This window comes from Balaenoptera ricei, chromosome 4 (genome assembly GCF_028023285.1).
Source record: "Balaenoptera ricei isolate mBalRic1 chromosome 4, mBalRic1.hap2, whole genome shotgun sequence".
In the NCBI taxonomy this organism is placed as follows: Eukaryota; Metazoa; Chordata; class Mammalia; order Artiodactyla; family Balaenopteridae; genus Balaenoptera; species Balaenoptera ricei.
In genome coordinates this window covers 121,724,226-121,741,690 of record NC_082642.1, presented here as the reverse complement: position 1 = coordinate 121,741,690, position 17,465 = coordinate 121,724,226, and the positions used below count along the sequence as shown (strand labels likewise).

Here is a 17,465-nt window from a genome sequence, read left to right as displayed (position 1 = left end):
TAAATTAAATAAATATGTCCCTTACGGTACAACTCTCTGAATTGAAAAGCTCAATATAGCAAACTTTTTTATTAATAATAAATCATATTCTAACCAATTACATAAAAAATGATCATCTTTTCTGATAGGACCCCAGATGATTTTCTAGGTTGTGAGATTTCAAAAATAAGTTATGTTATTAAATTAGACTCCCTTCAAGTTCGTAGCCATTGTTAAGAGCACAGCCCTTTGTTCATTTAACAAAGACTGCATGCCCATTGTGAGCATAGGCTTTCCCAGACCCTGGAAAAATAACAGCAAACAAGCCAGACATCTTCCTTGCATTTTTACAGCTTACAGAAATAGCAGTGTGGGGCTCAAGAATCAATAAAGCATATTTTCTAAAGCTAAACATCAAAAAAGCTAATGTCTGGGAAGAATAAAAAGAACATAAATTAATATTTCTACAAATTTCTTTTGAAACACTTCTTTGGGCTCTATGCCCTAAATGTTAACTTCAAAGGTGTCACTTCTAAGATTTATTCCTAAATGCAATAATAAAATTCAAAGGCCCCTGTGGTTCTTAAGTGCAAAACTTTTAGTTCAGGACTTCCCTGGTGGCGCAGTCGTTAAGAATCCGCCTGCCAACGCAGGGGACATGGGTTCGAGCCCTGGTCCGGGAAGATCCCACATGCCGCGGAGCAACTAAGCCCGTGTGCCACAACTACTGAGCCTACGCTCTAGAGCCCGCAAGCCACAACTACCTAGCCCACGTGCCACAACTACTGAAGCCTGTGCACCTAGAGCCCGTGCTCTGCAACAAGTGAAACCACTGCAACGAGAAGCCCGCTCACCTAACTAGAGAAAGCCCGCACACAGCAACAAAGACCCAATGCAGCCAAAAATAAATAAATAAATAATAAAATAACTTTATAAAAAAAAAAAAGTTTAGTTCAAACAAACTATTAGAGCTGATGGTAAGCAGGACATCAGTTAAGGAATTTTCTAATTGGATCTTCTCTGGTGATATTCTTTACGTGACATTACTGACTAAAATATTAAAAAGCAGATACACAGCCTTTGGAAAAGGAACCTTTAAACTAAAAGACCACTCCCCTGTGTGTGTGTGTGTGTGTGTGTGTGTGTTTGTGTGTGTAAAGAGAGGGAGAGATATATTGAGAGAGAGAATCACTGTTTTATTCCTATTAGTCTCTGGCTTAAAAAGTACAATGTGGCTTCTGAGAATAATTCATCAATATAATTTAAATTGTCATATTTATTTTTAAAGTAGAAAAGAAAAGCTTCTGCAAAAGTTACTGATATGATTTTTTTGAAGCTAACCAAAAAACGAATTTTTAGTTTGGCTGAAGAAGAGAAAGGAATGAAAAATAGAAAAACTGGCTATTACACAACAGGAAATCTTATCTGCATTCAAGATGCTCCTTAGAAATAGTAAATAAACTCTGATTCAGACTTGTTTTCACCCGTTTTTCTCTCTGCCTTCGGTTGCAAAACCAAACCCTCACTACTTCTTTCTCCAAGTTCAGTTCTTCAGCCATCCGCAAGATCTCTTGAGAGGAAGGTTTATTCTGTTCTCCAAAGTGTCTCTCCAGAGCGTCTTTAGCAGCAATACTGGGAGGTGGGGAGTTGACAGGAGAGAAAGGGAGATAGTATATTTTTAGGGATGTTTTCGTCAGATCAAAACTGTTAGGTTGAATTTCCTAAATATTAACATAAAAAGGAAATTTAAAGACTCCGGAAACACCTTCAAAGCTCTTCAACAAAGATAAATGTGCAGTTTGTTGATCATTTGGATGCTTGCTAGTCTTCCGTAGGCTACCTATAGAGTCACAGGAAGAAATAAGTAGGGGGACCCAGACATTCTGTTTATCCCACTTTGTGCCACAAGAGGGCACTGACTTACTGAGAAGGAAATAATTCTGTGGGCATTTCTAAATGTCTCCCAGAAATCATTTATTTACAATAAATGAAATGAACCCACTAAAACAAAAACTGTATTTTAGCAATTCCTCTGTGAGCCTCATGGAAATTACAAAAAGATCAATGAACAATCTTTCTGGCTTGAAATGCAAGGAGTTACCTTGAACTTTATGCAGCTAAAATACTGATGACTAGTTTTGTTATTTGTAATAACAAAGATACCATACTGCCAGAGCAAGACTTATGTCTAAAAGGACAATAGAAATGGTCACTCTGTTTAGAAGTGATTGTCCAGTTTCTGTTTTATCCAAAACTTGCAGAGTAAAATTGTTCTTGAATCAAACAATACATATTTTTCATCAAATTTTAAATTTCCAGCTCTATCTCACCAGTAATTTATTAAATGTTATGCTTTTTTACCTATCTTATTTTCTCAATTGACTCTATTCATTTTTATGTTATATTGAACCTATATTATGCTTAAATGCTCATTCCATTTGTAAAATATCTTTTTCTTCTCCAGTAACTCTTAATATCTCAAAAGTATACCTGATAGTTGTTCTCCGTTTCCTTTTTCTTTCATTTGCACCCACTTTCTCATTGTATAAAGCTGTGATGGGGAAAAGATGAATAATTCCAAAAACAAAGTAAGTCTTTTTATTTTAACTATCAGATTTGGATTTAAATTTTCTTTATAAAACAATGCAAAATAAAATTACCATACATTTTTGTTTTAAAGTTTTGCGATCTACATCATTTTAGATTACAAGCCCTAGATTAAAATGTTAACACAGAAATAAATATTAACTTTGCGAAAACAATTGTGTTTAAATCCTATCCCTACTTTTAGTTGGAACACTTGCTCTGAATGCTCTCAAACCTTGCTCTTTATCCAGCCTTGACATTAATATAATTAATATAATTTTATCACAATAAATTGCTCATCTAGCAATTGCTTGTGTGTGCAACTGCTCTGGCTACACTTATATTAGGTTATAAAAATGATTCATGTATAATTACTACAGTATATAGCCCAGAGGCAAAACAATCTGGATGTGTTAAAAAGAATCATTTTACCACTTCACACCTATGCCATATTGTCTAGAGGCTTTCCTTATACAGTTTATTCTCTCACAATTTACATTCTCAGTAAACTTATTTCTATACTCGCACTGGCCTTGCTTTTTTTAGTGTGATGAAACAAGATATTTATTTTTCTTGTCAAAGAGAAAAAGCAAACCCAAACCAAACGTCAAGCCTCTCACTTTAGCATTAATCCAACCAAGGGAAGGCATTGTTTTCAGGTTAGAACATCACTGAGTCTCCAGAAACAACTTTTGTACCTCCTACTTGCTCGGCTTCCTCCAGCCATTTGGATAATATTGCTTTCAGTTTGCATGCATTTTTGAAGCTGAGCTGCAAGTTTTCAAATCGGCAGATAGTTGTTTGACTGAATTCAGAGCCATGCACAGCTGCCAGGGCTTCCCCAACATTTGTTTGGGTGTATCCTGTGAAAAAACAACAGAGGCCATTAACTTCAGTTTTTCAAGAAACATTCATTTTGGTCCATTATTGTACAAATTTGTGTATCTTTGTCAACTATTAATTACCACTTTTAACCATATATTTGTTGGCAACTTAGAATAACAGTAAGGTTCAGTGTAGAATTGTTCAGTATTTCAAAAAAAAATTCCTTTTAGTTAATAAATTACTTTTTTAGAAGTCAAAAGAGTTCAGGTAGGAACATCTGCCATTCATAATATTTAGCCAGATTGGTTAGATGTGTCATGAACACTTTAGAAGACTTTTAAAAATTCTCTCTTAATCATTATTATTAAACATCTGATGATATATACTCAGAATCTATAGTATATTAAATATAATGCATAAAATACATGGTGATATATCATAAATATTTCTATCTCAACTTTAAGAGTGAAAAATTCAACATGTTGAAGATAAAACTAAGAGTTGTGTTTACTTTCCCTAAAACTAAGAATTGTGTTTACTTTCCCTAAAAACATGTTTATTATGAGACTTTGATCACACAATATTTTATGTATACCTCCAAGCATATTTATGATATCATTCAGTAATGCTTCTATCTCCAGGCAAAAAAGTTCTCATAGATTGTCTCAAACATTTTTAGAATACAAGTTGATATAAGCCATCAATATAGAACTTGAAACATTCACAGCAATATAAATAGCAAATTGAAAATGAATGTTATAAAGATGCCTATTGCTGTGTTTATGACAAATAGTTACTACATATTAATTCAGGGCCTAAGGCTATATACCTGTATGCATAAAATGATTACATATGATGCCCATCAATAAATATCATTAAAAATTACCAGTGGCTCATTTCACAAATGCAAAAGTTTGCACCATCATTTCAATCCATTAAAAAATACATTTCATGCATTAAAATCAAGGTTAATTATTATGGTTATTTACATTAAAAACACTTTTCAATAGAAAGTGAGCAAAGGCTATGAACAGACAGTTCACAGAAAAGGAATTACAAATGACTGTCAAACACATGAAAGAACATTTCACTCTTCACTCATAATAAGAGAAATTCAAAATGAAACTACCATGAGGCACCACTTTGACCTATCTGATTTGCAAAGATCCAAAAGATTTAATAGCATCTTTTTCCTTCAACAACTATTTTTTTATTCTATGTGCCAGTCACTGTTCTAAGTGCTGAGGATATGCCCCTAAGGAGAAAACAAAAAAGAAATAAATAAACAAAAAACAAAATACAAAAAACTCCTGCCTTCATGGAGCTCATATTCTGAAGGGTGGCAAAAGAGACACCCATGGTGGTAGTAAAATTTGGTACAACTTCCACAGAGACCAATTTGACATCTATCGAGATTACAAACACACATACTCTTTGATCAAGAAATTTTGCTTTGGGCTTTCCTGGTGGTGCAGTGGTTGAGAATCTGCCTGCTAATGCAGGGGACACGGGTTCGCGCCCTGGCCTGGGAAGATCCCACATGCCACGGAGCAACTAGGCCCGTGAGCCACAACTACTGAGCCTGCGCGTCTGGAGCCTGTGCTCCGCAACAAAAGAGGCCACAATAGTGAGAGGCCCGCGCACCGCGATGAAGAGTGGCCCCCGCTTGCCGCAACTACAGGAATCCCTAGCACAGAAACGAAGACCCAACATAGTAATCAATCAATCAATAAATAAATCTTTAAAAAAAAAAAAAAAAAGAAAAGAAATTTTGCTTTTAACACTTTCCCTTCACATGTATTTATATAGGTGCAAAATGACATTTATTAAGTTAATTATTTTGGTATTGTTTTCAGTAGCATAAGATTGAAGGCCATATAAATTCCATCAGCAGGAGACTGGTAGTATATTCATAAAATGGAAATTGGCAGATGCATTACAGAAAGCTCTCTAAAAAACTAATATTGAAAGCTCTCCAAAACAAATAAGTTAAGTGAAAAAAAATCTGTATGAAGAAATATATGTATCTGCTTATATGTATATGCATAAAATATCTCTGGAAGGCCACATAACACTGATAAACAGGAAAAACAAGCAGAAGGGATAGATTTCACTTATACTTTTTTAGCCTTTGAATCATACAAAGGTATCTCTTCAAATAAAATATAGGTAAAAAAGGCACTTCAAAACTTATCTCTGAAAAAGAGTACCATTAATTTAGAAATCTATGTATTTTGGCTACTAAGAATTTACAGGGAAATGAAGGTTTTTGTAGGTTTGTCATCATTCGAGTAACTTACATCCACAGTAGAGATGTAGAATGAGAACTGTCTTGGACTTTTGAGCAGAGTGTCAGAGACTGAACAGTAACAGAGTAAGAATTTGCAGAGCAGGTTGTGTGCCCCACTGCTCATAACAAGCACATACCTAGTTTAATTCTTCTCACTTTAAATTCATTGGCAAACTTTTCAAGTTCTCGGATTTCTGGAGAATCCATGTCTATTGGCTCTTCAGCCAACTTGCTTTTCCGCCTGAGCTCCTGCTTGAAATCAGCGGCTGTGAGGTCCTCTGCCAGGAGAGGCTGGTGCATGGGAGGAAAGCCATGACTCAAGGTGTGGTCGGGAAACTTATAAAGACAAGGGGCTAAGCTCCCTGTAACAGCAAGAAAAGGAAAGGACCGTTTGTAATTATCCCCCATTTCTATACATGCAAGAGTTTGGCCCATAAGATTATTCTGTGACAGCCAGTCTCAATTCTGAAAGGTTACCTGACATTCAGTCTTCTGAAATAGAAGAGTAGCTTAGTATAAATGCAATGATTTATTTTCCACCTTCCTGGAAGCAGCAAAAACAAAGATAATGCAAAGCCAAAGGAAAGAAGCAGGGACTTACAAATAATTAAAATAGAAATAAGCAAATTTCACAGAAGTGTGAGTTTTCCATCATTTTTTTCTCTTAAAAGACATCTATTCCTGGGAATCTGAGGTTCAACTTTAACCAGAATGTACATATTCATCTCTGTTTTCTTAATTCATTGAACAAATAATCTATGATGTTTGTTATAATCAAGCCACGTGGTTAAGGGCTATGCTGGGAAGTTTTCGTAGGATTGAAAAATTGATTTTACATTACTAAGAAACCCCACTGTTTTTTCAGTAAATGCTTAATTTAGTAAGGTCAGGTAAAAAGAAAATTACGAGAACACAAAATACATTAATATGTTTAAATAGATTCGACGTTAACAAGAGACAGACATTAACAAAAAGTAATTTTTGAAGTTCTATTAAAAAGTTAGCAACAAGAGTTCTTGAAAAGTATAAAATATAATGGGATCACTTCCTGACAATTATTTAGGAAGCAAAAATAAGTGGCAAGGAAGGGTGCAGTTCTAGATATGATAGGTAATCACCCATAAATGATGAAGCATTGAATCCATTTAGTGAGTTAAATAAATCACAAAAAACTAAAAGATATAATTTTTTAATTGCTTCTAGATTTCATTCTTCATTTGGAAAGAAGAGTCTGCCTCAGTCGTGGAGCGTGGGTGAGAGGATGGTATAAGCCAAATTCCCACACATTTTATTTCTGTTTTCTTCATCAGTACTTTACATTTTTATTCATAGAGGTTTAACTTTAATTTATATTAAATGACACCTGTATAACCAAGACATTTTGATGTAAATAAAATATGCAATAATTAATAATCTTTCTTGTGAGTACAAATAAGTATTTAAACTAAAAATAAATGACTACAGAATACCTGCAGTAATCATTCTTAGAAACTCACTGAAAAAATACATCGAGTTTATGCTACCTATAATTTCTCTATAAATACATTCACAAGTCAGACATGAGTAATAGTGTATTTTGCCAGAATATATAAAGCTTACGTTAATATAGCAACACGTAATGAGCAAAGAATAGTGTAAGTCAGCAAATTGTTGGCTTATATTATTTACATGAGAATATGTAATTATATAGTGTACCCTTATCCAGTAGACTATATTACTTTTCTGAAGCAAAATACACATACAAGTGAGAAATTAAACAAAACAGCAAAAAATAAATTTAGCCGTTTCACAGATGTAAAAAATATACAAAAGAAACTATTCCTGTCTAGAGCAATTAATGTTACTTCTAAAAATCAAAATTATCCAGTTTTATTTTTTTTAAATATCAATTTTTAATTTATTACATAACTCAATTTGTTAATGTTTATTACCTTTGGGGTTCATTTTTAGCTTTCTATTAGTTTTAGATTTCTGCTAGTTGAAGTAAAAGAAAAGACTAATATATAAAAAAGAAAACTGATCACTTTTATTTTAACATTTACTTAATATTTATCTCAAGACTTCTTTTGCTTTGCTTTCAGAGTTGAATCTTACACATATGAAAAACTCTTCACTTCTTTCATCATTCAGAAAGAGCAAATGCCACTTAATACACTTAATGATGAAATACTCTGAGAAACAGTAAAAACAGAGAGACAAATCAGGCTGCTGTTTTATTTTGCATATTTAATGTATTTTAAGGCACTTTGGATAACTCATGTAATCTGTGTCAAATTATTTTTATTTCACATAAGTAATTTGTTGCATATCGTTTACATGAGATGCAGAAAGGTCTGAATTTGTTAGCAATCTTGATCACTCTTTTCAATTTTTCTTGCTGATAATAGTCGTACTGCTACAAATCTCCGTGCTGTGTTCATTTTACATTTGTCATCTTCTTATCCTTATATAAACAAATGAAGTAGAAAAGATATGTATTTTTTACCCGCAATTTAAAATTTGAATAAAAACAAGTTAAATAACTCTCCTCGGGTGCTATGATGAATTCACTACACAGTTGAAACTAGAAGTGAAGTCCAATGAACATTGCAGTAAACCAAATCAAAATAATCAGTTCATTTTTCAGGTAGTCTGTACTCAGGGAAATCAAATGACTTTAAAGATTTCTGCATCTTAAACATATTTGGCTACATTAAACAAACGCTTTCAGACAAAAGTATTATATTTATTTAATAAAATATTGGAAGTGTGCCATCTCTATTTCTGGAAAATTTTAAAGCTAGTTTATACATTATAAATACTCTGGAGAAATGCACATTTAGCAAATAAATTTGAACATGAGTCCATAAAAAGTACACAGGAAATACCATGTTCAAAAGTCTGGCATCCAGAGGAAAAAGGAAAGCACAATGTGTGACATGCTTTTATTTTTTGTTAATTGAAAGTATCCACAATTATCTGCAAGGACATGGTTTTCCTGGAACTAACCTTAAACAGAAATTCATGACAGTCACAAGCACAGCCAAACAACCTGTGGTTTCTATCATATGAACCTATATTTGGGGAAAAATGGGGAGTGATTGGTATGGTATACATGACAAGATATTTAAAATTTTTTTCTAAAGCCTGGATTATTGAAAAGTCAGGTTGGGGAGGAGGAGAATAAGATGCAGTGAGTCGTGTCCAGCAGAAGTTTCATGAACAATTTCCAAAACATTGCTAAAGCAAAATTGTCTATAAGCCTAGAACAAGCGCACACCTAAATAGCTTGGAAGTGTTTGTACATTCTTTACAGCCCAAGCTGTATTTTCACACTGCAGATTAATCCACCACAGCCTTTCTGAACTGCTCTGCATGTACTTCTGGGTGGCGGAGGAGGGAGAGGAACAGAGGTGAGTCTTTTAAAGTAGGTGACGGGGAGGCCATGGTCTTGCCTTGGGACCTGGCTCAAGGTTCTGTGATACAGGGCAGGGGGCTCTTCTGCATCATGGGGCTCAGCCAGATGCTAACTGACAACATCTCTGAGGTTATAAAGCTTTAAAAGAACAAACAGTGGAAGCAGAGGGACACGGTGAAATACTCCCACCTTGCTGTAGACATGCACAGCAAAGTGCATTTGAATAGTTCCATGTCTTTTTTTTTTTGTCCTCATGCATGACAACGTGAAACAAATCATAAATTTGAATTGTGATTTTTTTTCTCTTTTGTGCATTTGTACATCCTATTCAGATACAACAGGGTCCTCTGCCTGGTTTTATAAATTACGTTGATTTGGAGCATAGGCATGCCTGTTTGTTTAAATATTGCCTGTGGCTGCTTTACAATCACCGAGTTGTGTAGTTGAGACAGAGGCTACAAAATTTAGGGAAAATACATAGTGTCAGTGCTACTGAAAGTCCTTTCATGATCCAGAGGCAAAAGATGGTCAGAATTACTCCTTCCCTTAGTGTCAACACAACCAGAATAAGTTAGGGAAATGTAAGACTAAATAAAACAAAAAAAGACAAAAATGAAACAGAAAAAAAAAAAAAAAAAAGACAAGAATGAAGAGATGGGCTCCAAAGTAGACTATTTCTCTATGTCACTGTCACACAGATTTCTGTTACCCTTTGCCTTAGCCCAGGTGGAAAGGGCACTTGCAGCCATACTAATCTTTTCTCTTATTATCCACTTCTCATAAGAAAAGAACATCCATCTTCTTGATTAATTCCCCAATATCAGCTATTTTGCTTTCCTGATAAAATTAATTTTTAAGCAAGGACTCTTACAGCACATCTTGGGTGGCCATTATGTCATAACCTTGCTGGATTTAGCAATCATTACCATGTAGCTGATTTGCCCAGTTTCCACAGGACAGTGGACAAAGTACGCAGCTCATTAAGCTTGTTTTCTAACTTTGACCCAGCTTTAGAAACTGGAGAACAGACACAATGTCAGATACCCAGGAATCAGAGTTTTGAAGAGTTTTTGTTGTTATTTTGTTTTCTTTTGTGTTTTTCCAGAAGAGATTTTTGAACAGCATTTATAATTCCCTGTTTCCTATTATCTATCCTGTAGGCTGTTGAATTATCTAAGTTCTCAGGAGAAAGGAGACAGAAGAAGAAATTTAACTGAGAATGTATCTGAAGAGAAGATCAAGGAGAAAGCCAGGTTGAGTTGGTACAAAGTTGCCACAACTCAACTCTGATAGACCTGTGGTACCCACTGCAACTTGGATATGAAGAGACTGACACTTGGAGATGCTGACTTGAGCAAGGTTTGTCATTAGCTCCTGGTGTGGCTAATTCATTTCATCCAATCAGTCATTCTCTTTGGTATGCCCACACCTGGGCTATGAAGCACAGGGGATACATCTGATCATTAGAGTCTTCCCTACCAACCTTAACAAAATATTTAGCTATAGCTCTTGTCTTCTGATGGGTTATTAATTTAATGAAATGCTCAAACTAAATGTAAGCAGCAGAGTACAGTGACAAAATAACCATATTCAAATAAAGCCAATTTCACACCCTTTGAAATATTGTTCTTTCTGCAGCTTCACTTTTATATGGAGTATGTGACAATGAATCTGTCTTTGTTGTTGATGATTAGACGCTTCTGTGGATCGTGTGGAAGCAGCTGATTTGATGAACACCTTGAGACTTCTCAGAAAATTCAAATGACATTGCCAGGTTTCTCTTGTGTTTTTTATACCTTTTCTGAATTCCTGAATACTTCTGAATTCTTGTGTTTTACAACTCAATTGGTGTAGCTTCTATGGGGATGACGGCAGAAAGGTTCAGATTCTCTGAGATTTAATCGGCCATGATGCAAAGGCTAATTACCAAATATATGTCAAAATAGTGACATTGTAACAAATTATAAAGCACACCACATTTTAATGATATCCCTCTCAAAAAATATTCAAATATAATCTCTATGCTTGCTATGGTGAATTTTTCTTTCAGTGACAAAATATATTTAATTTTGGTTTAAGACTACAGCAATACCTCCAAATCTTAGGGCAATTTTTCTCGTGATTGTCACTAACCCAGGCTTTGAATCATTTTAAAGGGCTTTTCCAGGGGTCTCTCCTTTTCAGCTTTTAATGAGGAAGAGAGTTTGCTGAGCCTTCCAGGGAAACTTGTACCAGCACAATCTGAGCTGCCTGTGGACTCCCAGTGTGAACCTGGGCCTGTTCTCTCCAATCCTGGAAATTGGAAGGGTGTTAGATTTCTCAGGTCAGCTGTGAACTCCGCAGACACTGGCCTAGATCTGGTGAGAGGGAGGTGGTAGCAAAAACAGTCTAAAAGTATTTGGTCTGTGGCTGGTTTTATCTTTGTGCCAACCTCAATCCATTCCTGCCACTTGCTGGGTATAGAGGGCGCCTATAGTTGTACTGGGGTTCCTGGGACTTACTGTGAAGGAAGAGCAAGGCCTTTTTCCTCCAAGAAAGGGCAGCACGTGGCCATGAGCTTGTTATTTCCAGTCTCCATAATCAAAATGTGGTGGAGGCCACAGAAAGCATTCTACCTGCACCTCTAGTGGCTAAATGCATATTATTCTATTTTATAATGAAAGTAGTTCATCATCGAGGGCTGTTCTCATTAACCGTGAATACTGATTAACTACTACGTATATGAATCATAAATGATCTGTTTTCAAAGAGGAAGAAAAAATATGGCTTTCTTTATTTCTTACTTATTAAAGAGAGACATTAGGATTTACAGGTAACCATTAAGAACATCAGTTTTCATTTTATATAAAGGTGAGGATACTAGTTTATTCAGAATGCTGCCTAATAGAAGGTAAAAGAAGCTAATTTGTTCTGGAATATTTTATTTTAAAGTTTTAATGTTTTATTGAGTCAAAAAGAGAAATTCTGAGAAATTAAAGGTTGGTGAACTAAATTCTTTGTTCAATTTTATTTCAAATGTATAAGCATAAATCCATATTTGATTTTTTATTACCTACTCTGGATAACAAAACACAAGATTTCCCTAATATGTGATTTCTCTATCCAGAGTTTCTCAATATCACACAAGTGTGCACACACACACACACACACACTCACATTCTCCCATAGATCCTTGGTAGTTTATTGTTACCCACAGTATTTCTCTCCCTGTTGCAGAAATAAATATAAAAGATTAAGGGATACCCAAAAAAACTTCTGTGCCCAGCAAAATTGTTTCTATGGCCATATCCTAAAATTAAGTCATAAATTTTGTAATGAGTGGATCTCTTAGGTCATATTTTCTTTTCCTTAAGAAATGTGCTATCAATATCTTCATGCAAGTGTCAATAAACAAGTAGTTTATCTTGATCTAGTGATGCTTTACTTATCCAAAGGGAAAAAAGATATGTAACTTCAACTATTTCAATCTCATCTAAGACTCAGAAGCATCTCAGACAGGGCTGCCGAAGACTCAACTATTGCTAAAGCAGCTGCAAATCACTCTTAGCCTTCAATGTCTTATTTATCTTTATGGACCAAATGGCCAGAAGAAATATTGTGATGAGGAAGATGCTCTGTAAGTTGGTCCATCTGCTTTGGTAGCCACGTAAGGTTACTGAGCACTTGAAATATGCCTAGTGCCACTGAGGAACTGATTTTTAAATTTGACCTTATTTTATTTACATATTTTATTTAATTTACATCTAAATTTAAATAGACACATAAGGCTCGCGGCTACCTTATTATTACGTAGGCAAGCCCACTAATGGCATAAACAAGTGACAATGAGCAGTTTGGCAGTAGAGAATTAAAATAAAAATCATACAAAGCAAACACAAGAGTTAAGAAGCATAGCAGTTCAGAGGTGTGTAGAATAGGGGCAATCAGGTATAACTATTATGGTCTCTGAAGACATTACAGATCAGAGAACATTTCAATAAGCGGTGGTTTTACCAGCATTTCCAAGGTTAAGAGATCTGAAATTCATGATATACTCTGGTCAAGATTCCCTCAGACCCAGGAAATCCATCCAAGTGTCCCCAAACTCAATCTTATATGTAAAGACAATTTTTCTTACCTGCCATCACTCCATAGGTCGATGACTGGTTTCCATAATGACAGGAAGGAACAGAATAATGAAGTCCTGTTGCTGTGGTTCCCAATGTTGTCACCAAGAAATATGTGCACAAACATTTAGGAGTTTGGATCAAAGACAAAATAGACGGGACTGGTAAGAAAATGTACGAGTATTCAAGACACATTCGTTTCATTTCAAAAGTACACGTTTAAGCTATTCTTAAAGTTATATGCCAATAATTTGTTCTCATTTGGGGGCGGTTCTCTGATGAGTAGGTTAAAACTAGGGGTTGAAATTTGTCTCAGATAATGAGATCATGAATCATCAAAGTGGACTAGAACCTTCATTAATTATATCCTGTGCTCTGTGTTGGGGTGATTGACCAGTTTGAAACTTGGCTAATTGGAAGTAGCCGAATTCTCGCAGGTTCCACCCAATATAGACATTGCAAAGAACTGACGAGAGGATAGTTTCTTAAAATTCTTGTATAACATAGTATAATACAGTGGTCTTTTTCTGGAGCAATGAATACAGAAATCAACTCCTGATCAGTCTTTACTTCTGCTTATTCACCTAACAAATTGTTTCCATCAAAGAGGAAATGGCAGAGTCACTAGCCTTTTATTGGATATAATAATAAAAACCCCACTAAGTTCAGAGGCTTATGAAAAGCCTGCGACAATGTACAATGTATTTAGGCTGGTGTTGAAATCATGAGGTTGTACGTTTTCTTCAGGCACACAATTAATTCAACAATTCTAATGATGAAGCTGGTCAAAAAATAAGTTCATTGATTGTTGAGTAACTTGAGGTTTATAAAGGTTGAACCTAGCATATAAACTTAACCTCATTTATAAATAGTTATAGGTTTCATTGAATTAATGTGTATGTTGAAAGTATTATAAATTAGAATTACTAAACTTTTATCAAGCTTTAAACATGAATCACAGTGGACTACTGACAATAAAATCACTAGCCAACGTTTTCTTATGTATTTTATTTTCTCTTTTTTTTCATGATATCCTGAATGTAGTGGTGGATTTTCATAAATAAAATTGTATCTTCTTGAATAATATGAGATATTATAAAGAATAGATTTAGAATCCTTTGAAAATATATGGTCTACCAATTAAAGACAAAATTTCTTCGGAAGGTAAAACATATTTTCTCTAACTATAACTCAATTTTTAATACTTTAAAATATCTGCATAAATTTTCATTTTACAACTGACACAGAGAACTGAAGTCATTTTACTTTAAAATGATTACTATGCATTCCAAAATTAAACAAATGAACATGAAACGTATTCAATATCTAAGTGCTCTTCTCATTATAATCACTATTTTTAATTCCTTACTTAGACAATTAGATGTATATGATTACAATTTGATGGAAAAATTATAAAAATCAATGTTATTGTTATTTAAAACACGTTAGATCACTTTTCTGATTATGAATTTTTTTACTTCCAAGGTTTAAATACCTTTTGTTTGTCTGATTTGGGGAAGTAGTGTAAAAGGGTAGGCTAACTTACTAAGTACATTATTTATTTATTTTTAAATTATTTATTTATACATTATTATTTATAATTATTTATGAATTAGCTATAAATAATATTTATAAATTATATATAAATTATTTATTTATACATTATTTGCTTATTTTTAAATAAATAAATAGGGTTTTGACCTAAACTCGCTTAATTTTAACCTCAATTCCAAATTTTACTTTTATTCTAGCCAAATACTATCCACACACAGTAGATTAAGCAAACAATGCATTATCCTTCTCATCACCAACCTATATAAATGCCTATAATGTAAAATATACAATTAGCTATGTGATAATTGTTTAAATTTATTTATACCACACCTCTTTGATAAAAATACTTTATTACATTTTCCAAAAAATATGTTTGAGGATATTTTCATTAGTACATTTTAAATTAAATTCTGAGAATCTTTAGTAGATAAAAAAATCACTACATTAATAATTTTCCCAAAGTCTAAATATATGATCTCTAGATACTTTAAAATTCAGCTGAAGATTAATGCCAAACTTACCTATAAGTTTGAAAGCTGCTTAATTATAACAAAAGATAAGGCTAAAATACTTTAAATCAGCATATAAATGTATCAACTCAAATTTTGATTTTTAAATGTATAAAATTTAGTTCATATTTAGATTGCTTTTAAAACAAGTGGAAAGTGCTGTTAAACAGAAGACATTTACTCAACTCAAGACTGTTTATAAATCAACTTCAAAACACTTTGTTACTGCATAAAAAATGGACACATTAACAAAATATACTTATTTGCTTGGTTGTGTTTGAGACAGATATATTTGAATTCTCAAGTTTAATTTTCATTTAAGAAAGTTATATAAGAAAATATAAAAACTTTGAAGTCTCTTCAGAACTCAATTTTGAGAAAATTCAACTCAGTCTATGGGCTCTAAATATTATATTGCCTCTAGATTTGATTTCTGAGTTTTTAATTATGCTAAAAATGTAAGTGTATTTAAACACCTAATTATTTTATTCTTTGAAACCCATTGTTGTTGGTATTGGGAATCATTCAGTTGTGTTTCCTGTGAGGTGTATGACTGTTTTTAGACATGGTAGTAAATGTAATCTAAAAACCAAATAAATCTCTTAGATAAAGAAATAACACCTTTTAAATTATTTTACACTATTTCTCTAGCTTTGCTCTTTATCCGTACATGTCTACATAAAAATGGTTTTCAGACTCACTGTTTACTTATATAGAAAACAGATCTCTTCTATAATAAAACCAACAATAATAGAAATTACTACACTTACTAATATTTCTTGAAAATTTTCTTAGGCATTTTGACCTCTTCGATATCCTGAATATTTAACTTAACACCAATGAAAATAAAAGAAGCAATGAGATTCTAAACTAACAAGATTCAAAGCGTCCACCCTGACATTTTAGGCCCAGCCACACGTAGATGGTTATTGGAGTCAGTACCTGTGGACATCACGTTGGTGGCGTGGTTGGAGACAGGTAGGCACTCGGCAGCGCTGTGATGCATTATCAGAGGCAGAGTTGCAGAAGACTCAGAATTCAGAGGTATAAAGGTATCAGCCGAAGTAAAAGGTTGGCAACTCATTCCCACAAAAGAGCAGAAAAATGAGGAGAAGTGCTGCTCCTCAAGTCAGAGTTTTATTATATCACCATCTCAAAGGGCCGTTTCAAATCTCACTACCTGCATATATACATCAGGGAGGCTCTGAGCACCGGGAGGGCGCGTGCTGGTATTTATACTGCAGGGAAATCCCTTTATACATGTTAATCATCTTTTCCCAGGGGTATTGCTTCGTCAATCTGGACAGTCTTCCTTCTTACCCAAACATAATCCATGCCCAAGAGGGGAAGCTGGTTCTTGGGTACAGACTGAAGGCAAAGGAGAAATGTGAAACTTTATTTGACAACTTCAGTAATTCAGACCTTTTAGAAAGGAATCAAGAACTTAAAAAAAAAAAAAAGTGTCCCTCAAAGAAATAACACTACAATGATTTGAAAAACACTAGGTGTATTTTTGCTACTAACAAAATGATAAATTTATACATATGAGATTTTTTCTTTTTTTTCATAACCTCATTAAATCTGAAAAATAACAAAACAAGAGAAGTACACGCTACATAATTTTAAGAAGCAGAATTTTTAAGTTTAAATTGAAAGAAGCATAAAAGACTAAATGTGAGAATGAATATATTGCCAACTAGTGATTCACACTCAATATAATTCTGAAAAACTATAAAAACAATTGAATTTTTACTATATCACAAATAGAAAATGATAAAATATTAAATAAAATTGTAGTAATTTGTAGAGAAGATGAACATTAGTGATAGTATCTCTCCCTTGGTTTCAATTTATTCAACAAGAACATACACTTAGTGAGCTCTTACTAGATGTCAACACTATTCTAGTCACTTTCTACAGTTATGTCAGCAAATGTCACATCTTTGTGAGATCTGTACCATTCCCACTAACCTTGATTGTGCCAGAGCCTCTGATCTTTGCCATTCCGCTCCAGAACCTGCACTGGGTGCAAACTTTCCACACAAAATATATTGACATTATAAGACTATGAAAAAATAATATACTTTAAACAATTGATTCAAAGATGATTATCAGTATAATGATTTCACAATGATCATGATCTCTACATATAAATGAATGAATGCAATACTGTCTTTATCATGTATACTAGGGATAATATAGGGACCAGAAGTAACCTG

The 17,465-nt window shown here is 33.8% G+C and overlaps 1 protein-coding gene across 2 annotated transcripts; it reads right to left on the bottom strand.

The window, feature by feature from the left end:
- Positions 1-1,400: 1,400 nt before the first annotated feature.
- On the bottom strand, positions 1,401-16,330 carry POU1F1 (POU class 1 homeobox 1). 2 transcript variants are annotated; one of them, XM_059922213.1, is made up of 6 exons: positions 16,189-16,330; positions 13,195-13,344; positions 5,818-6,042; positions 3,264-3,428; positions 2,470-2,530; positions 1,401-1,611 (listed from the first exon to the last, which is right to left on the bottom strand). In XM_059922213.1, the coding sequence occupies exons 1-6, from the start codon at positions 16,328-16,330 to the stop codon at positions 1,401-1,403; spliced, it is 954 nt and encodes a 317-aa protein (XP_059778196.1). The 2 variants fall into 2 exon arrangements, with proteins under 2 accessions (XP_059778196.1, XP_059778197.1); XM_059922214.1 differs by having other exon boundaries at positions 13,195-13,266.
- Between the last annotated feature and the right edge of the window lie 1,135 nt (positions 16,331-17,465).

What these genes read in the sequence shown, in the direction of transcription:
- POU1F1 (XM_059922213.1), bottom strand. Translation starts at nt 16,330, where the DNA reads ATGAGTTGCCAACCTTTTACTTCGGCTGATACCTTTATACCTCTGAAT. An exon ending in CACCAACGTGATGTCCACAG is followed by an intron (nt 13,345 to 16,188) that starts GTACTGACTCCA and finishes TTTTCTTACCAG; the next exon opens with TCCCGTCTATTTTGTCTTTG. An exon ending in GACCTATGGAGTGATGGCAG is followed by an intron (nt 6,043 to 13,194) that starts GTAAGAAAAATT and finishes TTGCTGTTACAG; the next exon opens with GGAGCTTAGCCCCTTGTCTT.